General features: G+C 43.7%; 1 protein-coding gene across 1 annotated transcript; it reads right to left on the bottom strand.

Annotated features, from left to right (window-relative positions):
- On the bottom strand, positions 1 to 25917 carry cracr2ab (calcium release activated channel regulator 2Ab; the record flags this gene model as incomplete). Its single annotated transcript, XM_079494201.1, has 17 exons — positions 1 to 88; positions 1115 to 1191; positions 2575 to 2676; positions 3237 to 3351; positions 4198 to 4279; positions 8473 to 8611; positions 9127 to 9928; positions 10633 to 10715; positions 10830 to 10878; positions 11359 to 11430; positions 12191 to 12366; positions 14512 to 14607; positions 18838 to 18928; positions 22573 to 22719; positions 23776 to 23968; positions 24426 to 24537; positions 25756 to 25917. 17 exons carry the CDS (start codon positions 25915 to 25917, stop codon positions 1 to 3), a joined length of 2586 nt encoding a protein of 861 aa, XP_079350327.1.
- Between the last annotated feature and the right edge of the window lie 276 nt (positions 25918 to 26193).

The following is a 26193-nucleotide window of genomic DNA, read 5'->3' as shown; positions in this document are numbered from 1 at the left end:
TTACTTGCAGCAGGCTTTCTTCTTGACGGGCTGGCCGCTGAGGATGATGACCGTGTCTCTGACGCGGTCCTCCTGTTCCTTTAGCACTCTGGACGGACGGACGGACAGACAGACGGACGGACAGACAGACAGACAGACAGACAGACAGACAATTGATTTGGACTGAAAAAATATAGGAAATTGACCCGCAAACCATCACAGACGCAGTCTTTGGGAAACATCAGTACATTGTTGGTGTCACTCACCGAAAATAGGTGATCTACAGTTGGGTGCCACCGATATTGTCCCTTATCATTTGACCCATTTAGGCCTGCCCTCAAAATTTTAAAAAATCCTTCTAAATCCTCCAGTTTTCTGAAATAAATATTTTCACGATTTTTCAAAAAATAGCAGACCTACAAGCTCGTAGCGCGCCACTCGGTGGCGCGCTATGAGCTTGTAGATCTGCTATTTTTCAATAGCTAAATTATAACATAATGTTTAAAACACCAAAAGGGGTTCCCGCCCAAAATGGGTTAACTGTCCTTTTGCGCAGATCACGCAAACCTCAGCAAAAAGCAAAGGACAATATCGATGGCCTCCAACTGTACATTGTTGGTGTCACTCACCAAAAATAGGTGATGTACAACGTTATTATGAGTGAAAGTGAAACCGTCTTAAATAGTCTAAAATAGATGACTTGCTCTAGACTCTAGAGCAGTGGTTCCCACACTGTTTAGCTTGAGACCCAAAACACAGGTAGGCATCATTGCACATAACAACCACACCAAGGGGCCTAATGAAGTAGTGTGAACTCATAAACACATGAAAAATAAATACAAAAATCACGGCACTCAATCTTTCTTTCTTTTTGACCTAATATATCCTCACCCTCACGGCCCACCAGTTGGCCTCCGCCCACAGGTTGAGAACCAATGGCTTTTGCACAGAAAAAGTAGGTACAATATTTGCATCTAAATGTAGTGGAGTAGAAGTAAAAGTACTGACATTTTTAAATACTCCAGTAAAGTAAAAGTACCTCAAATTTGTACTTAAGCACAGTACTTTAGTATTATTATGTATTATGTTACTTTCCACCACTGACCACTGGTATAGGACCGGTCAAACGGCCTACCTGGCCAGGTGCGTCAGAGATTCGCTGACGTTGCAGCCGGTGTAGGCGCTGACCTCGAAGAACATCATCTTGCTTTCCTGCACAGGAAGAAGGATGCAAAATTATAGCAAAAATCACACCCGTGTGAAGTGAGGGGCACTAATATATTAAAGTCTAACTCCTGTTGATTAGGTGATGTAATGGTGATGTAAAACAAACGGTGCAAACACAAACATTAAACGCCATTAACAATAAAGAGACAATATGACGTAAATGACACATTATGACGAAAATCTTTCCTTCATTGTCAAGCGTTTACAAAACAAACATTGAACTAAAGACAAAGGGGGGGAATCACACCCGTGTGAAGTGAGGGGCGCTCTTATCATCATACAACATCATCATACATCATCTCATTCTGGCCAATCACAATTTGCGTCCTCACTTTTTGTCTTCCATGTTTGTGTTTACACAAAGACTAAAATCTGGCCATTCATTGTCAATGGCATTAAATGTTTGTGTAGGACCATGTTTGTGTTTACACAGACCCTCAAAGCTGGACCACAAACAGGAGGGGATCTAGTATAACTGAGAAACGTTTGGTAAACTAGACGTCCCAGGGGTCTAGTGCAGTGGTTTCAACAGCTGCTAAATGTTTGCTCCGACTATGGGGTAGCGTTTGATATCAAATATAATGCCAAAAAGAGCGTAGTAATGATCTGCAGGACGAAAGGGGATAAAGACCTCTCCTTTCCTTCCTTTTACTGTCACTGGCCTAGTGGTCCAGGCGCATGCCACATTGTGTGTTCGAGTCCCGTTCATGACGCCCTTTGCTGCATGTCTCTCCTCTTCTCCCTCTTTCCTGTCAGTCTTCACTGTAACTATCAATAAAGGCACAAAAAGCCAAAAACAAATGACCCCTGCCTTCTCTGATGATACCGACGACAAGCCTCTCTGACTTACTTATTTACAGTCATAACAACACAACACAACATATCAAAAGTTGCACAACACAAGTAAGACGCGCGAACGCGGGAAGCGAACGCAGCTCGTAAATTGCAATAACAACAATTATGTTTAATAAATTACGTACTTTAAGGTTTTTTTTAAGTTCTATTTTTTTTGTTTAAGATTTTTTTTAAGATTTTTTTTAAGTTAAGTTTTTTTTAAAGTTTTCTTTTTAACTTTTTTTTGTTTTTTTTTTAAGTTTTTTCTTTTTAACTTTTTTTTTTAAGTTAAGTTTTTTTTTAAGTTAAGTTTTTTTAAGTTACGTTGTGTGTGTGTGTGTGTGTGTGTGTGTGTGCGTGCATGTGTGTGTGTGTTTTTGTGTGTGATACAGCTGCGCCCTCTGGTGGTGTTACAGCGTGACACACACACACACAGACACACAGACATGATCTGCTGGGTCTCATAGTAAATGCTCACTGCGTTCGCAATCACTGCGTTCGCAATAACATAAAGTTTTGTAATTTCACACTGACATAAGCGAGTTGCTCCGCCTCTTTGTGAGACACCTCCCTGTCTCCCTCCATGTCCATCTTGTTGCCCAGGAGCAAGATGGGGATTGCTTCTCCTGCTGCGTCCTGGGTAAAAACAGCAGAATTAACACATTTAGGACTGAGGACCAACAAAATGTCTTCTAAATCCTGACAGTTTTCTGAAAAACCTATATGTTTCTATGTCAGCGGTTCTCAAAACTATTTCATGTCAAGGACCCCGAAATTATGTATAATTGGCCGCCGACCCCCATCTGAAAATGTTGTTCCAGGGAGGGACCCCCCAGAAGCAAATGTTTGAATTAAAAATGTTCGCTGTGAAAGAATATACTGTATATTCAAAGATTTGCGCCACATTTTCACGATTTTTCAAAAATAGCAGATCTACAAGCTCATAGCATCTATTTGGTTTCATTTTACGCTCTCAATAGTTAAATCATTGTTAAACATCTGCATTACTAAATCTTTCAAGAAGTCTGCATAATTAGAGAATGGAATTGTGGACAAAATCCTATCCAACGTTAACAAAATAATTTCATTTTGGGTCAACAAGGCAAATGGTGGTCCGTGGCTCAAATGCTGAAAAAATTATGGGCCTTGATATAAAAAGGTTGAGAACCACTGGTCTAAAGGTCAGAGGTCAGGACCTGGATATTGGCCAGCCACGGGCGCACGTCTCTGAAGCTGTCGGCCACGGTGATGTCGTACATCAGCACCACGCCGTCTGCCCTCCTGAAGAACTGCTTGGTGATGCTGCGGTACCTGTGGCAAGTTAGTATACTTATTAGTTACAAAAGAAATCACACCCGTCTGAATTGAGTGGTGCTGTACTGTACTGCACCGCCCTCCTCCCTGGCCTTTGTGTGTGTGTGTCTGTGTTAACAGGTTAACTGCGAACTATTTATGGCCGTCTTTTAGGCTAGACTGCCTAAGTTTAAAGTTACCTTTGAACAGCCACTGGACCGACCGCTGAGTTGCTATTCCAAAGTGCCGACCACAACAACAGAACGGAGCCGGAAGCGCTCCGCACCGCTCCACCCCCTCCATTGTAATGAATAGGGACTCAATTTCCCATAACCCTTTGCACGCTGGCGCGACGGACCTTTTTGCGATGATGTCATCAACACACGTCTCATATCCCATTCTGTCCGGTGGATTGGTTTAGTAGTCAAAGTGTTAAAGTGGTTGATGTTCTTCTGTGTGTGTGTGTGTGTGTGTGTGTGTGTGTGTCTGTGTGTGTGCGCATGGCTAGGTGGTCATTGTTGAGGGTATAGCTTTTAATTGTCCCCACACGTCTCAAATATTTGCTATTGACAATGAAAGGAGAAATTGGGTCAAATGTCTGCCAAATACGACGTAAATCTTGTCCACAAATGTCTCAAATATTTGCTATTGACAATGAAAGGAGAAATTGGGTCAAATGTCCGCCAAATACGACGTAAATCTTGTCCACACAAGTCTCAATATTTGCTATTGACAATGAAAGGAGAAATTGGGTCAAATCTTTCTCCTAGTATAATCATAGTACCTGATGATCATGTTTTAGGTGGAAAAAAAATCACGGCCCTCCATCTTTAAGTGAAATGCAGAGCATGAGGAGTGACAGACCTCTCCTGTCCAGCGGTGTCCCAGAGCTGCATGGCGATCTGGGTGTTGTCCAGAGTCAGTGACTTCACACTGTAGTCGATACCTGCAATTCATAATGACACAAAGCAGTGTTGATTTTGTCTACTAAAACCACCACTAAAAATGTTCGTCGACTACCTTTTTTCACCTTTCACCTTTGTTCAAACTAAATAAAAACCAAGCTATGATGATGACTAAAACTAAGACTAATTATATTGACAATTTTATAAAAATAAAATAAAAATACTCGGGTGTTGTAGATCGGCTATTTTCAGAATGCAACCAAGTGTAAACTCAGCCATTATGACGCCATTAAGGCCCAATATTATGATAATACGACTACAACTAGACTAAAGTAAAACATTCCAGATGACAAAAATATTATGACCAAAACTATTGAATTTTATTCAAAAGATATTCAAAAGACTATGACCAACACTGACACAAATGAACAATGACATTATTTTACCTACCCCTAAACCAGGGGGGGTTTCAACCCTTTTCATATCAAGGTCCATTATTTATTCTACATTTGAGCATCGTACCACCATTTGATGACATTTAGCCTCTCAGACCAAAGACCTTGAATCATTTTGTTGTTGTTGGATAGGATCACAATTCCATGCTGTATTGATGTGGTAGCCTACCATAGGAGAGACAACAGGCGTTGACCAAAATAACAATTCTTCTACATTCTCTAATTGTGTATAGATGTCTAACAATAATTTAACTCTTGAGAGCATGGAATGAAACCATTGTGTTTCATTTTACGCTCTCAAGAGTTAAGGATCTATTTCTATAGGGTCCATTTGGTTACCAACTCTCCGTCATTAAGCTGCTGGGGACCACCTGGAAATCTACAACGTTCTCAATGAACCAGAAATCAGGAAGTCTAGGTCTGAACGGTGTAACCTGATCTAAATCCCTAGAGACAAACTGGTGTTGTGTAGAGCAGGGGTTCTCAACGTTTTTGGCCGGGGACCCCCGGAAATGCTTTGGCAATGTCTCGGGACCCCCGCCCCGCCCCCTCCCGACCCCCAATATAAATTGACTGCTACAATAACCTTAAACCATTTTGGGCGGGAACCCCTTTTGGTGTTTTAAGCATTGTTATAATTTAGCTATTTAAAAATAGCAGATCTACAAGCTCATAGCGCGCCACCGAGTGGCGTGCTACGAGCTTGTAGGTCTGCTATTTTTGAAAAATCGTGAAAATAAAATTAAAAAAATAATCTTTTTTTTTTTTTTTAAATAATTTGGGGACCCCCTAAAATAATGTGGCGACCCCCCGAGGGGTCGCGACCCACGGGTTGAGAACCCCTGGTGTAGAGCAGTGGTTTTCAACCTTTTTCACATCAAGGCACCATTATTTATTCAGCATTAATTGAGCCACGGACCACCACAATTAGCCTCTCAGACCCCAATCGAATTGTGTTAACGTTGGATAAGATTTTGTCCACAATTCCACGCTGAGGTTGGTACCATAAGACAGTCAAACGTTGATCAAAATAATTAAGGGTATAATTAAATAAGTGACTTTGGTCACTTATTGCAGCTATATTTCTTCTTTCTTTGTGTTTTTTTCCCCACTTTGCTAATAAAATATTTTTTGGGAGCATTCAAAACAGAGTGCAGACTTCCTCCTTCTTTTCTGTTCTCTATATTTATTCACTCAATGGGTTGTTGTGTGCACCACTCATGAATGACCACAGGAGGGCAGTGCTATATCTGCCTTCGGTCCTTATCAAAGGCTGCAACTTTTGAGATCTAATAATAAATAATGAATAGCTCGGAGGGGAAGGGGGGGGGGGGCGTGAGAAAGGTCATCTTGTAGATGAAAACGAAGGCGAGTAATTGATCAGACGTGAGATAATCCTCAGCACAGTGTACCAGGACTCTGGTGCAGGCAGTGTGGCTCCACAAGCTCTTTCATGTGATGTTAAGTTGTTCTCAGAGTCCGACATGTGTGCAAGGCAACCATGCAAAAGTTTCCCCCTTGCCTTGCCCCCCACACACACACACACACACACACACACACACACACACACACACACACACACACACACACACACACACACACACACACACACACACACACACACACACACACACACACACACACACACACACACACACACACACACACACACACACACACACAACTTGCAAGCCCAACTAACTGGTGTGTTGTATCTTAAATAAATAAAGAACGAACACCTGCATGAATGAAATAAAGCTGTAGGCCTACCCTGTCTGTTTCCCTCTCACCTCACTTGCCTTTCTGTCATGTCCACGCACGCACCTTAAGGCTACATGACACATCGCATCGCCATGAATGGAATACGTTTGTAGGCTGGCCTATATTAATTTTACCCATTCGTGCGCAGTGCACGGCGAAGGCGATCAGTGAGACTGTGCACTGCGCACTGCTGTGATAAGTCCTGTGGGTGAGTGATGCCTGCATGAGAGATAGGCTACCATGTCGTCAAGGCAGTCATAATCAACGTTTATGGAGTGATTTGATCATTGATGAACGAATCATAAACATATGGATGAAGGCTTGCATGTGTGCTGGTACAGTATGTGCTGGGCTGGCGACGCACGCCGCGGTCCCGTCCTCCTGACCCCCGAAAATGATCTTGCTTTTATCTGAACTGTCAAAGAAAGCACTTATTTAAATGGTGAATGATTAAGCCCCTTACGCCTATAGCCTGCTACGATAGGCCTATCTCACAGAATTTCCCCGCCCCCTTTTTACGCCCCCTTTTGGAGATAGTGGTGTTATTTTTTTTGCGGTCCATAGGCTTCCATGTTAAAAGAGGTATTTTCACAAGCCACAAACTACCGTTCTGTAAAGGTAAGGTTTATTCTACTTATTTGAGTTGTTATACCATTGTGTTTTCTTCATATTATTATCGGTCTTTGACATTTTAACATTAGGAAATGTACTTAGATTCTCCAGAGAAAAAAAGTGTAAATGCCTAATGTTAAATGACACCACTATCTACCGGAAGTGGGCGTGGAAAGGGGGCTGTGAGATAGGCCTATTGCAAATAGGCAAGCTGTATGCTTGTCATTGTCACTTGGAAATAAAGGCGTGCAGTCCATGTGCCTTTTTTTATAATATCACAGTGATTATATAGGCATCTGATGTCACACTCATGCCGCATGCGCTCCCAAATCATCTCACAAGTGCGCTCGCATAACAAGGCCAGTAAAGTTTGATTAAGCACAAACTAATACATTGTAAACATGTTATATTGTTTTTAATTGCGCGATTTGAATTACTTCTGGAAATCTCTTTTTCTTTTTTTTACATGTATATACATACAGTTTTATATTAACATTTTAGGAGTGAAAACATATGTTTAGATGCGTGTGACAGCGTGTCAGCAGTTCAGACAATGCTGCTCCGCTGTTCTACGACAGAAAAACAGGTGAGGACAAAGCGTACGACAGCTCCCGACCAGACGTGATTTTTGTCCTGGCACAAGTTCAATTTCAAGCTTTGGTGGAAATGGTAAATGCCGAAAATTGCGGTAATTTCGGCGTGCACCCATAATTTGGCGTACGCACGGTTGATAAATGAGGGCCTATGTGTGTGTGTGTGTGTGTGTGTGCAGCAGGTAAAATGTATGACTGTGTCATTTTGGGCTTGTTTCATCACAAAACCGTCTTTGTATTGGTGAGAAATTATTATTTGTAGGCCTATGTTTGCAGAAGTCGAGAGGCTGTGCTGCACGAGTCCCATAGCCTGGACCAGAGCTAGAGCTGTTATAGATCGCTCCAGGCGATGATAATATTTATACATGTATTACATCAACGCTGCTGCCTTTAACATTTATTATCGGCTGACCTATAGTTACACTGCTGTTAACAGTTGTATACATGTTTCTCTTCTGCTTTCTGCTTTCCACGCATGAATGGAATTAGTTTCGCTAGTTGCTGCTGCCAGTTGGACCCCAATGGATTCAATCAGTATTCAATCATTACATTGTAGGATAAGTAGGTCTATACGATGCCCAACTTGAACAAAACAATATGCCACCCAACTCGAACGTAATACTATATACACCAGTGTTGCCATGTCTGTTTATTATAGGCGAGTTTGGGCTTGTTTTTCCTGTAAAGTCACTTGTGAGTATGGTGGCTGCGGCTTGTGTTTTTTTGAGATTTTTTTTTAAATGTGTAGTTGCTTGTTTTGGCTTGCACACCATCCCAACAACAGCTCCACCTCGTCACTGTATGCATTCTCACCCACAGTAGCGGTGGTAGACGTGTGAAAGCGTCCCTCACAGAAGGAGCGGAGCAGGGATGTCTTTCCCACACTGGAGTTGCCGATGAGCAGCACTTTGAACAGACGCTCAGGTGTAAGAGAGGGTCCCTCTTTGACCCCCTGATGGAGACCATGCGCGCGCACGCACACAAGTGCACACACGCACACACGCGCACACACACACACACACACACAGAACATTAACCACTTTAACAACCCATCACATGTTGAACTTGTGAGCTCTTGGAGATGGTCTATTTTCGGGATTTGGTGTTGAACGAATAAAGAGCGCACCAAGTACAGTGCAACTCAAGTGCGTTTTATAGTGGGTCTAAGTGGTTAACTCCAATCTGTTCACTCTCAATACGAGGGCGAGAATACGTTTTGGGCCGATGCAAAATCCCAAATAGCCAGCCTACAAGCTGTAGGCGCATTGTACGTTGAGAGCTTGTAGATTGGCTATCTTCGAATAGCTGAACAATAAGGGCTTAGGTTATTAAAACTCATTGACTGCCATTGACAAATATGTTCGTCATTTAAATCCAAGGCACAGACCGCCATTGACGCATGGCGTTCCCCCCCCCCCCCCCCGGAAGACCCACAACTTTGAGGAGCACTTAGCCTGGCTCACGTACGTGTTGGGTCTCCTTTCCGACAGGCTGGCCTCTGGGGAACAAGGGGGTCTTCTTCGTCCTGGCGAAGCGGGACCTCCTTTCTGCTGGTGCCGGCGTCACTACAGGCGCGGTGTACACGGGGGGAGGTTGGCAGGCAGAGGCCTCGGTGGCCGTGACGGTGCCATCTTCCAGGTCGCATGACTCCTCTTCCCGCTCCTCCTCCTCCTCCTCCGCCAGCGCCTCCCCTTCCTCCTCGTTACTGTCGTCTTCATCATCTCCCTTCTCCTCCTCATCCTCCTCACTGAGCTGGTGCAGCAGGGGCTGGCCAGACCCTGCGTAGAGGAGGTGCGGGAGGTGGTCCTCCTCGATGGAGATGATCCGACGCAGGGGCCATCCGTCGGGCGGCGCGTCCAGGACCTCGTCCTCCTCCGCCACCCCCCCTCCTCCTCCAACTCCCCTGCCCTTCGTCCCCATCTCCGGTCGTGTACTTTTCGAGACGGGTATCTTGCTGGTGCTGGCCGTCTTCTTGGCTCTCGCCTTCCCGCGTTGTGACGCGGCTGTTTTCGCCACACCAGCGTAGCCATTGCTGGCCTGCAGGCCCCCCGGCATTCCCCTTGCGGTGGAGGAGGAGGAGGAAGAGGAGGAGGAGGAGGAGGGCCGATGCTGCTGCTGTCGTGGAGGCCTGTTGCTGTTGTTTTTGCCGTTGGTGGGCGGGGCGGTGTCGTCCTCGCTGCAGGAGGAGGAAGCAACAAACACGATTTGAAGGTGTTCGATGGGCAAGGCCTCCAGATACTGGAAGGACCTGTCCACATACAGAGAAGAGCTTCTTTAAAGGAAACAAGACGGGAAAACAGGGGGGAGGATGGTAGCGCGTCAATTCAAAGAGCTTTTTGAGACCAAAATACTTTTTTAAAAACCCAGTTATAGAATCTTCGTTTGTCAGGTGGAAACCTTGTATGTCCAAAACCGTTCCCTCCTTTGTTATCTTATTAAGTTGTGAAAATATCCGATCTACAAGCTCACAATGCCTCGCATTGCGAGGTGTTGTGAGCATGTAGATTTGCTATCGTCACTACATTTGTGCGACACTATGATGAAGCATAGGGCTTAATAAGAAAAAACACATTCAAAGTTGAAACATGAAAATATAAGTTTTCTGCCCGACAGACCACTACCAATGAACCAATGTACTATGTGTATATATATATATATATATATATATATATATGAAAAGAGAATTTGTGAAAACTTTTTTAACTCTTCATCGATCTTTGCTTCTTGGACTCAATGGGAACAAAATACTTTTTAGAGATGAATCGGCCTCAGGTCTTAATCCATTGAGACCTGGAACGCATCCATGTCACGTTAGCGTTTAACCACATTAACCATTAATCAGTTTTACCTCCTTTCATCTGTGATGATGGTTTCTGTCCCTACTGTAGGGGAGGACATCCGCATCCATTCACACATGAAAGCAACTGACAGGCGTGATTTATGCTAAAAGCATTCAGAAGATAAAAGACTCACCTTTTCGTCGGCTGGCTGGAGTCATCGAATAAATTGCCCAGACTCGTTCTCTGTTTCTGCTTCTGTCTGAGGGAACTTCGAGGCTTAGGCTATTAGAAAGAAAGGGAACAACACGGCTTGTTAGACACTGACAACCATTATTATACTATTATTATTGTGAAATATATTTGTAGATGAAACATTTGAAACAAACTCACCGCACCAAAGCTCATGTCACGCTCATCTTTTAAATGTTTGTTCATCTCTCTGGGATGGTTGAGAAAAGACATTGAAAACAGATATTTATTATTAATATGTTTTTAGAATAATGTATTCATAGGTTTGTTTGTACTCATTTAGGGGTGCAACAGATAACCAAATGAACCAATTTAATCAATTACAAAAAGTAAGAATTGAATTAAATAATCAATGGGGAAAAAATGCATTATCCTTTTATAGCAGAAATAGCATTGCACCACATTATGTGCTTGTACTGTAGATCGGCTATTTTTGCATGACACCATTGTATGACAAAGAGGTTTATCAGACTAATCGATTTAGTCAATTATAAAACATAAATTAAACTTATTTTGCGTTGATTCACAATTGACACAATTAAAAAGCATGTTTCATAAAAATAAATTGGAAAAAAAATTAGACCGAATAATCGACGACGCAGCCCTAGACTCAATTCAGGACTTTGTATTTGGCACAACACAATAAGACTTGTTGCTGATTATGTCTTACCTGAGGAGGTCCAACTGTTTCATTAGACTCTGCTTTTCTCTCTGCAGTCCTTCTGTTACTCTGTACATCTCCCTGGAAAAGGGAAAATAAACATTATTGTTAGGGTTTAGGAAAAAGGGAAAAGACTTCCACTCTCAGCCTTCATGAACAGAAAGATACTTTTTAACTCCTTCGCCGCTCCCTGGTGTTAGCATGCTGTTACTGCAGATATGCCGCTCCTCCACCTATACAGAGCTTGATTTGTTTCCGGGTTAAACAGGAAGGTGGGGGCCTCCGGAAGTGGAACGACACCACACAACACAGCTCAATACCTTTAGCTAGCAGTAGAACCAGCTACATTTTTTCAGCGATGCGATACAAACTCACAAATTATTTACGATCGCCGGGTGCGCGGCGGCGCACCTTGGACAGCTCTCGAACCTTTTGAGATACAGCGCTTTGAAAATCGGGTTATAATGGAGGCTCAACGAAGCTGGATTTAAAAATCGCATCGCTGCTGGTGACGGAGGAGGTCTATACTAGACAGAGCAATGCTAAAAGGTAAACAAACAGACGCCGCATTTATATATGGATTAAACGGTTGTCTACGCTTATACGCGTAGTTGGCATAAATAGGTCCCATTAGCTTAGCTACGTTTATAAGCGTAGATGGCAATAAAATAATTAAGTTAGATATTTGATATTCATTTTATCAGACACGCCCCCTTAATTCCTATACAACGCACTGTAACGTCAAACTCCTCCATTTTAACCATGATGATAGATTTATCGAAAAATTATACCTCCTTATGGGTATACAACTTGAGTACTTTTTCCAACCACTGACACTCACATCTCTTTGTCCTGTTTCAGCTGGGCGGCCTGTTCCTCCAGGATGGTCAGCTGCTCCTGGGCCAGGGCCAGCTCCTGACTGGTGCCCGCCAGGTCTCGGGACAGCTCGTTACAGGTCATCTTCAGCTTGACGTTCTCCTGCTTCTCGGTGCTCAGCTCACGACACTGGAGCTCCAACTGGGAGGAAGGAGGAGGCGAGAGATGGGCCGATGCCGAGTAGTGTAGTGATCCCATACCAGTGTGTCATTTAAAAATAATTGAGGACGAAGTGGTTCTCTAACTGGGGTCCAGGGACTCTCTGGATTCCTTGTCCTTGAGGTGGTTCCAAATGGACCGCACTCTGAGAGAGTACAAATTGAACCACATGGACACGTATCTGGTTCCATTTGTACACTCTCCGAGTTATGGTCCTTGAAATTAAAAGGCTGGGCAACCACTGATCTAGGAATAAAATTCCATTATTGTTGCCCTTATTCCATTAAGGGCAGCTATAGTTAGTAAAATAATAATGTAAATAGTACAGAGAAATATAGCTGCAAGCAGCGATAAGACGGAACCAAGCAATAAGCCCTTTTAGGCTGCTCAACAGTGCCACTTTAGGTCACCCAGCAATATTGCAGCTGGTCGTACCCCAAACAGACAGACAGACAGACAGACAGACAGGGCATGAGTTATCGCTGGTTGCAGCTATATTCTTTGTACACATTTTCACTTAGGTCCAAAGTTCATGTGTAGACATTTTCGTGCATTTTGATCAAAGATTGGGGGAGGAGATAGATTTGAACTGTTTTCATATAATTCAAAATGGTGGGTGATGTAAAGGTCAGAGGTCAAAAGTCAGAACATGAAAGTTGTTCGGTATGAGGAGACGCATATGTGTATCGAAGTTTTATTGCTGATGGTCAAACGGTTCATGAGCTATGCATGTTAAAATGTTGCATTGTGCTATAGCGCCACCCGTTGGGCAATGGTCATGGGCTTCGCGTCCTCACCGTTTGGCATAGCCAAACCATATTGCTGCGTTTAGCGAAAACCAGAACTGGTATTTTTGGTGGGAAAAAAAGAAACAAAAACAACTAGAAAAAGTGCCCCTCTGGGCACAGGTCTCCACCAGGCCAGGTCAGGTTGTGGCCTCCTGGTGGGGATATAATAAGCCAATGTGAAAATGGTTTCTTCTTACGCCTTGGATGGCAATTAGATGATTTGAGGCATTTTGTTCCAAAAATGTGTTTTGCTAAAATCCACCTGTTGGTGGCGCTATAACAGGCCAATGTGAAAAGGGTAGAATATATTCCTCAGCCTAGTAGGAAAGTCCGTGAAAGATTTTGTGTGTAAATTGCACGCTGCGTTCATGATTTGAGGCTTTTTGTTCAAAACGGGCCAATCCTGAAAACTTTGAAAGCCAATGTTAGCCAATTAGAATGGAATATGAAATATCGGACAGATTCATGTTGAACACATGACTATAGAGATACTGTGTAACGATTTGCAGGATTTTTGGACAGAATTTGGAGAAGTAATATCCAAAAATGTGTTTTACAAAAGTTGGCCTCCTGGTGGCGCTATAAAAGGCCATTCTGGACAATGTGGGTCAGAGGTTCATCGTTGAAATCCAGGGACTCAGGGAGTGTGTGCAAAATCTGGCATCGACAGGGTTAACGGTGCCAGAGATTAGCTGTACACAGACACACGCACGCATGCACACACGGACGGACAGACGGAGTGCAAAATATACTCTCTCCCCATGCCTGGTGGATACATAATTATTGGCTTGAAATATTGTCATGTGATAAATCGGAATGGCATAGACTGGCATACCAATACCGATATCAGCATTTTAGGCAGTATGGGCATCTTTTCCGGATACTGGTATCGGAAACAACTCTAAGGAGGCAAATAGAGTCTCTGTAACTAAAAATACTCTCTGCCACACATTAGAACCTTCATTAGTACCGTTGAAAACAGGATGTAACAGTAACCTAATATATGTATGTCAATATAATGCTAATGCTATGAAAAAGGTTAATTTATTACTGCCACCAGGAGATCGTTATTTTTACCCCCGTGTGTGCATGTGCGCACACGCGAGTGTGCGTTGCTAATCTCCCATGGCACTAGGCCAATGTCCAATCTGGTTACGTTCCCTGCTAGAGCACCCCATAATTCAGACATAATCATGTAGTAACTGCAATAATTCAGAATCCAGTCGTACCAGTATAAAAGTAATGCTCAAATAAGATGATTAATGAATGTATAATAAATCAATAATATTAAATCAATAATGAAACAATAAAGTGCATTTCCATGACAATCTCCACTCACCCTTCTCTGTTTCTGAAAGAGATGCTCCAGTTCTTTCTCCTTGGAGAACAGCTGCTGCTCCAACTCCTGGCTGTGTATCTGGAGACGCTCAGCGTCCTATGTTGGAGACATGGAAGATACGCTTCAATGATCTCAACTGGACCAGTGGTACTCACCCCCCCCCCCCCCCCCCCGGTATTAGGAGACGCATAGCCAAACCATATTGGCATAGCCAAACCATATTGCCGCGTACTGGTATTTTTGGTGGGAAAAAAAGAAACTAAAACAACTAGAAAAAGTGCCCCTCTGGGCACAGGTCTCCACCAGGCCAGGTCAGGTTGTGGCCTCCTGGTGGGGCTATAATAAGCCAATGTGAAAAGGGTGCCATTTCTTGGTACTTCAGTGGTACGAAATAATCGTATTTGAACTGGGGACCCCCACCCTGACAAGCACTTGGGAATGTAGGAGTTGAGGCATATTTTTTTCTGTTTGACAAAATTGACAATAGCAGATGTACAAGTGTGGAATCGTAAATATAGTCCATATGGCCATAATGCTATATTCTGTCAATAACTACACTACATTTTGGTACTACAGGTTAAGTGGAGTCATATTGTCTGGTCAGAATAGTTGGGTCTCTTGAGAAGCAAACACATAGGAGTTCTCATGAAGTACCCTGGGGTTAAGCCTTTGTTCTATACTGTTTGAAGTTCTCAGGTGTGAATCAAAACACAGTGGGGTGTGAAAATACACCACACAAGCTCACACCTCGCAATAGAATTTGACTAGTTGTTATAGTATGTTTATTGATTACTTTTGATGCAGTAATGTTAAATCATGTCTGTCTTAAATTCATTAAGACTCTTCAGCTCAGATTGACCATTAACCATTTATTGCAAAGCTATTGCATTTAGTATGGCGGTGTGGCTCTGCTTCATGTGATATCCCAGATTATCTGTGCACCGATACACATGCAGCTCTGATATCATATCACATTTGATGTCGCAGATTATCTGTGCACCGAGACACAGCTCTGATGTCAACAACAAACCCCAGAGCAGAGCATGAGACAAAGACATTACATCAACAACATAACTTTCAATGCATCCATGTGCCACGTGATCATAATACAATCCATAAAACACATAACACATTATACAACACATTAGAACCACATTACACATTATACATTATACAAACACATTATAATCAAAGATACCCATAACAGAACTAATAATCTAACACACATATAGTACAATCCATAAATCACATTGTAATCACAGAATCACCCATTACAGAACAAAATGCCACAGGGAGGAGGCCGGGGAGGTGGAGGGAATTTGAACACTGACATCTGAACAACCACTGAGTCAGCTTGGCATGTAGAGTGAACACACAGTCACGTCACAGACACATCACACACTGACGTATACTGTACTTTCAAAAGCTGCAGAAATAAATAGCCTTTGTTTTAAAATAAAGCCTCAACGTGGAAATCACACAAAAAAGCTCCCATTCCAAATACCTGTTGCTGAGACGTCGGAACTTCGGAAGATTTAGAGCATAATCCTTTATCGTTATTGTCATCGACCTCCTCCCGAGAATCTTCCGTTTCTGATTGTTCGGCGACAGGCTGGAGTGGAGAGGAACCGTGGCGAGGCAAGCTACGGGAACACTAGTTGTTCAAGAAAGATGAATGAACAAGTGCCTCGACAAGAAACAAAAAGTACACAACATCTCTCCACATGGAGGGTTGGCTGTGAGCTAGTGGGAAGTGGAAGTCTTGCTGGGAAATGTAGTGTTTTGCACATCAACAGAGTATACAGACAGAGGCAGACTCAGAGTGTGAATAAGAACCGACAGCCTGTTTATTCATATTAAGGAAGACGATCACGTAAAAAACACAACAAAAACATATTAAAGGTATATTCAGTGATTTCACTTAATTCAAATATCACTTATTTTTTCATATTTTTTGGATAATCCTCCCTACTATAAAGTGTGCTGACCATATAAGGAGTTCCTCCCTGTCCCCAGTGAGCCCCTGGGCTCAAAAAACCCTAGTTTCGGTTTGGACTTTGGGTGGCAAAGCCTTCATCCAATCAGGATGAGAGGGGCCTTCCTCCAATCATGATCGAGTGGGGCGGGCATTGGTGCACGTGCTGTTGGTCTGTTGTACTTCCCCCACTGTAGAGCGTGTGCATGTGCACATCTTGTTACCGGGTGGACCGTTTTTTTTCTCCAAATCACCCAAATCACTGAATGCTCCTTTAATGAAAGAAAGAAAGTAAAGATAGTAGAGATATCCATTCTCTCCTTCCTGATACAGAGTACCGATCTGATACCAGTATAAATAATCTAAGAAAGTGGTTCTCAAACGATGGTCCAGGCCCAGGGGCCATCTGGGTTCCTTGCAGGGGTTCCAAATGGACCCTAAGGCCATGGCAAGGTCATTTGCACGTGCGTTGGCGGTGAGAGCTGACACGCAATGCACGCAACTGTATTACATGTCCTTACATATATGTACTATGTATGCGCTGCCTTGCGTTGCTCTTAATGAAGTGCTCAAAACGCTTTACAATGGTTCATTCATTCATACATTGGGAGGTGAAGCGGAGAACAGTCGACGCCAGCGTCCTCACTTCCCACACCAATGGTGGCAAGCTCACACTGACCAACTTTTTGGAGGCAATGTAGGGTTCAGTGTCTTGCCTAAGGACACTTCGACATGTGGTCAGGAGGAGCAGGGATTCGAACCGCCGACCCAAGGATCATTGGACGACCTGCTCTACCTCTTGAGTCACAGCCGCCCTCTTGTGTGCTCCTGTGCGCAATACACCTATTCATCCACTATAGATGGTAGCTGTGACACTATGTAGCTCTCCCAGAATGCAATGCTACGTTTCGAGGCGGAAATGAAGAAGTCACTGAAGTGTTGTAAGTGTAGCAGCTAGCAAACACAGCAGACACTCATTTGGATGCGGAAGAAGAGATGTAATGCTTTTGAGAAGACGTGACGAGAGAGACAGGAGAGGGCGAGGTGCAGACAATGGTACATCAGGCCATTACGTACAAGGCGACGCCTAGATGGAGAGTGGCAGAGTGGTGTAGACTAGGAGAGTGACGTCATTGAGGGGGCAGAAAACAGACCTTGAGTGCTGTTCATGCAGCCCTGCATGGAGTGTGACAAGAAAGTGTGACATTCTTTTCAACGAGGGCGGCGCAAATATCAGCAATTTTAGGCATGTGTTAGGGATGTCCTGATCGGATTGGGTGATCGGAAATCGGAGCCGATCATGTCATTTTCAAATGATCGGGAGAAAATCTGAGATTTTCTTTTTTCATTTCAATAAAATAGTGTGTCTAAATAGGCTTGTGTCTGAAGAAAGATGTTTGTACTGTATAAACAATGATATTTTGTGAAAACTGTCATGTTTATGCTTGATGTTTGTCATCCTGTGGCACTAGTTCCAGCAGCGGCAAACACTTGGACCCTTTCCCAATTCCCCCCTTCTCCATCACCCTTAGCCCTTCCCCTTGCTGATGCGCGTTCACGTGAGGAGGAAGGGTTATCTCAATTCTCTTTGGAGCAAGGGGTAGGGCCGAGGGCAAGGGTTAGGATCCCCGAAGGGACATCGCGACCAGACTTAAAACGGAGGGACATCACAGAGGGCGGAAGGCGGACGAGGTAAGACGCCTTTTTCGTCCTTTATTATGGAAGAATATGATAATAACCAATATTATTTGAATGTGTGCAACCCCCACTATGCATGATATGAAAATGTCCTGTAGTAGGCCTACTAGCTATCTCTGAATGATAGCCAAAGCCATGCAAATGGTGTTTTCTCTACAAGAGTTTTACCTTCAGTTCCATAAGCTGTAGTTGCAAGATTCACTCAATCTAATTAACCAATACATCATTATTTTTGCATGATTCCCTGCTTTCATATGACATGAAAAAAAAAAGAAATCCACAATGACAGTCCTTCTATAGTTTAAGTTTGATTGATTGAAGTATTTATTAACAGAATTACAGTACATTTCAAGCACAACTCAATACAAAAAACTGTTAACAAACTGTTATATATCAACGGCAATAAGCGTAGTATTAAATAATAGGCGTCAATTGACCTAGATCTACGCCAATGGCACGGAGGGTGTTAAGGATTACTGTTATTATGGTAAACTCATATCGCACACACCATAGCCTACCTGTAACTTTCATTAGCCACAAAAAAAGCAAATTCTTCCAGGGGCCACCAGGGGGCGCCCCACGTGCCGCCTGTTGAATACCTCTGAGCAGCTATACATGCATGCAGGTAAACTTATAAGAGTGAACGTTCATACCTTAAGAAGTACTCTGTCTTTTTCATTTTTGATCTGTGCTTCCATCTCTTCATATAAACTGCGGATCTCGCTGTTGTGAGTCGCAGCTTTCCTGTAATGAGAGAAAGGTGGTCCATGACATGTTAACAATCTTGAAAGCAAACGCTTCAGAGATTTTTAAGTGGGTCCTCCTGATCCAGAAAAGGTTGAGAACCACTGGCTTTAACCTGGTGCTGCACGATTAATCGAAGTAAGATCGCGATCTAGATTCAGACACACATTATGCGATCTCATTTCGTAAGCGACACCGGTGTGCTGTGGAACATAAATACGGCTTCATGCCGAAATGTGTTGGACCTCGACTTCCGCCGTGCACCGATAAATCTTCACAAAGGCTATGTTTGTTGGGAGTGTGAGTCTGTGACCCATTATTTTATTTATACACCGAGAGAGACACAATGTACAGTACTGTATATAGCTAATATATGACATCATGTCTGGTAGCGGAGAAGGCTTTGGAAAAAAAACCAAAACAGAAGTGGTAAATACTGTGGGAAAATACATACAGTACACGCACACATTCAAACACATACGTGCGCACACACACATACCAAGAGGTATTTATATGGCCCTGATAATCTAAGACCTAAACATCTGATTAGTGAGATATACAGAACAACAAGCTGTACCATGCAGTTCCAGGAAACCAACCACATGCACGCACACACTTCTGAGGAGTGTTTTTGGCCGGAGATTTTATGAAAGCCATTTCTAGAGTTTATTTTTCCTTTTTGACATTTTGAATCCTAAACCGAAATAGCCAATCTACAAGCTCAAAACATATCGCACTGTGACGCATTGTCCCTAAATCTAAATCTAAACATAACCTCTAAATATCTAACGCTAACCGCACCCGAGTCTTTTCCTAATTGCTGCTCGCAGTGTGGCACAAACTAAGTGACACGCTGTGAGATTGTATATCTGGCATTTTTAAATAGCCATGGTAACAATTTCTTGCTGGGGAACACCCTGGAACCACTCCAAGGACCCCTGGCGGTCCCCTGGCGGTCCCCTGACCCCACTTTGAGAACCACTAAATTAAAGCAATGTCCCACTAATGGCCAGACTTCATATAATAGGTGTGTCATTTGAAAAGGATCAAATCCTGCATTGAATTACAGAGAAACACAAACATAGGCCACATACACAATATTGTGCTGCCTGGTTATTTAGGACAGGTGACTAAAGGGGAGAGCACTGAGTTTCTAAAAGGCAAATGTTCGTAAACCTTTTAAATGTAGGTCATTTGAGACATCAAACCCTGACGTCCTGAAAATACATCCAATTCACTGATAATACTTTAACTTGACTGACTGCAAGCTAAACAGCTCGGGGGGTGTTCACTGTTTTTGTGTTGTGGTCTCAATACATAAATGTATACTTTGTCCCTGAATTAGCACTCAATGTATACATTGTCCCTTAATTAGCACTCAATGACAAAATACATTTTCAAGTGAACACATTTGACTAAAATCCCCTCTCCCCCCAACCACTAGTCTCACGACTGTTGCCTTGCACAATTTTCGAATGCTTCACGGAAGCCCTGAAAACGATCAAGCAATAACACGGATGTGACGCCTTGTCCATGCTTCCATTTTGTCTTTAAACAGTCGCGCAAATTTTCCCGATCTTTTGTAAGATTTTCATGAACGGAAATTGTGGAATTGTTGTCTGACTACCCAACACTTGTTGTTTCTATTCTTTCCAAGTTTCCAATGTTATCTATTATACATTTGAAAAGGTGTGCCCAAACCAGGAAAAGGAACCCCAAGTCACCAGCTACTACGTCACTGACACGCTGCAACACGCTGCAACACACACTGCAACAACACACTAACACGTCACAGACTTACCCTCCGCGTCGATCCACGGCTATCTCCTCATGTCGCGCCGCACGCCCACACTCAACACCACCCGCGTAAAAATTGTCATTGCCCTGCCACTAAAGCCGGCTCCCGTCCATACTCACAAACAATAGCAATATCAATAATAAACACAAACACGCCACAAGCACCGACACCCCCGCCTAATTTGTTGCCACGTCTATGAAAACAAGCACACAAGAAATGCCATTCAACACGCTACTTACACACACTACCACTCGCTTACAATACGCGGACCTGGCAACACTACATCCCCTCTCCCATTTGCTCAAAGCCAACCACGTCACCCACGAGAGTTTTTATGTTACGTCCGATTGCAACACCGGAAGTTACATGCTACACACACACACATTAGAAGAACAACACGAACACAACACTACTCACACACACACGGGCCACTGTTGCCAGGTCTATGAAAACAGGCCCAGAAACAAGCAAACAGACCCAGAAACAAAGCCTTTCACCACGCTACTTACACACACTACAACTCGCTTACAATTCACGACCCTGGCAACATTGTTCCCCGTCTTCCACAACACACACAGTCCCACACACACACACACACACACAGATTCGGACTTGGATGGACAGCGGCGCGATTACATACATACACCGTTTAATTCATGCAAACACGAGAATTGCACCACCAGTTTCATTAATGTTAACACGACAATTGCGCGACCCGTTTAATTAATGGAAACATGACAACTGCGACGCACCGAGGCGCATGGATTCTCTGTGTGTGTGTGTGTGTGTGACTGTGTGTGTGTGCGTGCGTGCGGGGTGCCTCTGAATTGGAGTGTTTATGTCAGTCAGCGATGCGATCCGTTGCTATTCAGCCAGGAAAACAATCTAAACATTATATACTAACGTCAGCATCGGGCAGATTAACACACACAAGCGTTATTAGTTGAGTTTTCTTATTGAAGTGCCTCTGAATTGTAACCGTGTGTTTATGTCAGTCAGCGATGCGATCCGTACCAGCACCATACGCACGGACTGGAGAGAGGCGAAGTGTTTCTCTCCCTTCGGCTCATGTAGCCCTCATTGTAACTACAAATATTGTTCCCCAACAAACAATGTGGGGTCACTGCAATCCGCAATCCAAAAGATTGTAGCCCTACTATAATGCAGTCAAGGTCCCCCAAAAAATATACTACAGTATGTTCTGCTCCATTCTCAACATCTTTTGGTCTCCAAAAACAGTAATTTATTGTAAGTAAACAAAAACAGTAAAAAGCAGTTTCATGTCTGCTTATTTTCATTTACATTAATTTTCTTTGATGTGAAAATACAACAAATAATAATAATACCCATCCGTTACTACATGTCAACACACACACACACACACACACACACGCACACACACACACACACACACACACATTGAACAGCCTGCCGGAAAACAAAAGTAGAAGAAGAAGAACAACAACACACCGCACACTGATTCTAACTTGGATGGAGAGCGCCGCGATTACATACACAGTTAAAATCATGCAAACACGAACATTGCGCGAACGACTGCGTCGACACCTGGCGTGGAACAAACGGGACGAACCGAGGCGCATATATGGATAAGAACAACAACACCAACACTACACGCACACGAGCGCACGCGCTACAACACAAAACAGCTGCATACAACGCGTGTCACTGTGAACTTCTGTATCGCAACGCGGGGCAACGCAACTCTGGGATGAGCGGGAAAATTCTAGTTTATTACATAGCTGCTCCCTTCACTCTGAACAACACGGTTCAACGTGTAGTGTACTGCAACGTGTACTGCATGTGCGTACTCCTCCATCCCACCCACCTCTGGAGGGCGCTCTCCATGTCCTTCCTCTCCTTGTGGGCCTCTTTGATCTGTGAAGTCACCCTGGAGAGGAACTCCTCAAAGTTGGACAACAGGTGAGGTTCGTCTCTCCTCAGCTGAGCCCACAGGCTGCGCACCTCCCCCGGACTGATGAGCATGATGATGATGATGATGATGAAGATGGTGGAGACAGAGAAAAGAGATATTATCGGTGATGGACGGAGTACTCGAATGTTTTACTTATGTAAATGTATCAATACTACTGCAATATAGAAATGTACAAGTAAAAGTTCAGAATTTACTTGAGTAAAGTACAAAAGTACTGGTATCAAAATGTAATTAAAGTACTAAAAGTAAAAGTACCCATATTGCAGAATGTCCCATTTCACAAGTTCAACATTTTTACAAAATCTTCAAGCTCTACAAGCTCACAATGCGTCGCACCGCGATCGGCTATTTTCAAATGGCCAGAATGTATACAGGGCTGAAGTGGTTAATGTATGTTTGTAAGAAATAATCAGAAACTACAAAGTAACTAGTAACTAAAGTTTTCAAATAAATGTAGTGGATTAAAAGTCTCTGAGAGTAGTGGAGTGTAAAAGTATTGGAAATTGGAATTACTCAAGTAGTACAACAAATAACTCAAAATTGTACTTAAGTACATGTACTTACTGTAAGTAAATGTACTTAGTTACTTTCCACCACTGATGATGATGGAGACCGAGAACAGAGCTGATATTATCGGTGATGGAAGACGTATTCAAATGTTTTACTTAAGTGAAAGTTTCAATACCCTATTTTAGAAATACGCAGTTACAGGATCTACAAGCTCACAACGCATCACTTTGTAACACGTTGTGAGCTTGCAGATCTGCTATTTTAAAAAGTTTTTTTTTATTTTTTTATACATGACTAACTTGTGAAATGGTATAGCAGCAGAAAGGTGCACATATCACACTGGTCCTTGTGAGGTGCCAGCCAACGGGAAAAATACTGGAAAAGGAAAGATGTGTAGCCGCACACTCGTCGTAGCTGCCAAATGTCAAGAGTTTATTGTGGACACAGAGAAAACAAACCAACGTTTCGGACAGAAATACTGCCTTCTTCGGGGAAGGAACTTGTGAAATGGGACATAACTGAACTTTTACTTTTGGCACCAGACTTTTCTTTAGTGCACGTGTGGTGGCTACTTAGACGACGTACTCCTCGAACACACTGCTGGCTCCCAGGCTGTCCAGGAGCATGGAGAAGTGTTTCTCTTCGTCGTCCTCTTCTCCGGCCAGCTTGGCGTCCCACTGGGTCTGGTAGAGCGCTTCCTTGGCCCTGAGGCCGTGTGTAGCGGGGCTCACGCCGGTGTCTTCATTCACCGAGATCCTCCGACCACGCAGAAACTGACCTGAGGACACCACCGTCCCGTTAGTATGACTCACCCGTGGCTTCCGCGCAAGGTTAGGGTTAGGGGTACGGTTAGGAAATGTTGCATTATTGGGACGTCGGACTAACGCCACGCACACGAGGACACCGCCCCACGCATAAGGAGGGACATTTCACCGCTGGAAGAAACTGCAGTCACTCAATATTAATAGTATTTGTAGTAGATACGTAACAGCGGCACACATTTGAACCAAATTAAATTTCTCATTTCCTTCCTGGACTACAAGTTCACACCTCCACGCAACGCAGCCTCCTCCCTCTCCAAAATGAGGGGCAGTGCAGCAAAGCATTATGGTGTATACAGTTGTGCAGATACCCATACCTATACCGTCTGTTGGTTTATTGAGTGAGAAAATTATTTGGGGTTCCTGGCGCCGCAACCTAAAGGAAACATACAGGAGAAGAAGAAAATAACTCACTGAATCCGGAGGAGAAAGCTTCTAGCGTCAGGTACCCGTCATGGTTGCTATCCAACGAGTCAAACACGTCCTCTAGCTCTTCTGCAGAGAGGGGGAGCTCTCTGTGGAGTCTCTGTTAGGAGGACACACATGTTTATTTAACCAATATGGAGGGCGTCCTCCAGGGCTCTCTAGCTCAGGGGTTCTCAACGTTTTGGGCCGGGGACCCCCGAAAATGCTTTGGCAACGTCTCGGGACCCCCGCCCCGCCCCCTCCCGACCCCCAATATAAATTGACTGCTACAATAACCTTAAACCATTTTGGGCGGGAACCCCTTTTGGTGTTTTAAGCGTTGTTATAATTTAGCTATTTAAAAATAGCAGATCTACAAGCTCATAGCGCGCCACCGAGTGGCGTGCTACGAGCTTGTAGGTCTGCTATTTTTGAAAAATCGTGACATTTAAAAAAAAAAAAGATGTATTTATTTTTTGAAAATAATTTGGGGACCCCCTAAAATAATTTGGCGACCCCCCGAGGGGTCGCGACCCACGGGTTGAGAACCCCTGATGAGTCTAGCTCACCTGTTTTTGTTTTTTTAGCTTTCCAACAGAATACTTTTGCTGAATGTTTTCCCCCACCCCAGAATAGGGACTAGTTATAGTGTTCAAAGTGGTTGGAGATACTTGTACATACTGTATGCTCTACGCCAGTGGTTCCCAGACTTCTTAGCTCAAGACCCAAAAGAGAAATCAGATGTTTGCCCAGGGTCCAAACTAGTGAACATAGCAGATCTACAAGCTCACATGATGTTGCTTCGTGCCACATTGCAATCTGTCAAAAAAAGGGGGTTTCAAAGAAGTACTACTTAATTCCCAAAAGGTTTAGACTGCAGACTTGCAAAGAAAATAATTCCAAGGCATAATTTATTTTCTTTCATCAAAGCCTTGGAATTCTTTTGGGAATTAAGGAGTACTTCTCTGAAAACCATTTTTTGGTACCTAGAATCTTAACTGTATCACCAAAGAGCACCTATCTATAAAGTCCAAACCACACGAAATTGTTGGGTTGGGACAATACGGTTTTTAAGGTAAATCACACCAATGCAACTAATTTAGTTGCAATGAGTTGCATTGGTGTGGTCTACCTTAAAAAAGGTTTTCTCCCACCCGACCCTTTGGTGTGGTTTGGCTTTTTGTGTGTGTGTGACTGTGTGTGAGTGTGCGTGTGTGTGTGCGGGAGAGTGAGAGAGCAGGAGAGATGATACTTAGCTTTACTCTTCTAGTCAATTTGACACCTAAACAGACACACACACACACACACACACACACACACACACCCCCATGTCTCTTACCCTCATATCAGTGCGAGTGATGAAGCCTTTCTCCTCTATGTCGCACGTCTGGAAGAACTCCTTGGTTTTGTCCAGCAAGGTGGCTGCGACGTGGCGGCCCCGGTCGGGGCCTCGCCCATCAGGGTTCGCCCCGCCGCCATTCGGCCTCTTCTGCTCCGCCATACGGGTGTATAGGGACAATACACTGCGTGGCAGTGGGACACCACGGAGGGGCACACCGCAGTGGGACAGTGATGCCGTGTACCGTACAGTTAACTCAGAGAGTATAGAATCACACACACGGGCCCAGCTCAGCTCCTCCTCACCGGCTCAACCCCTGGTGTGCCCGGGGGCTCCCGCCATCACCATGACGACCACAACAGAGGCAAGAGGCCGTACCAGATGATGGGAGAAGAAGAGACCTGTTCCTGATTTACTCAGAACGCTGGGCTTTTAGGC

Source organism: Electrona antarctica (genome assembly GCF_951216825.1).
Source record: "Electrona antarctica genome assembly, chromosome: 23".
Taxonomy (NCBI): Eukaryota; Metazoa; Chordata; class Actinopteri; order Myctophiformes; family Myctophidae; genus Electrona; species Electrona antarctica.
This window is presented reverse-complemented; position numbering and strand designations above follow the sequence as displayed.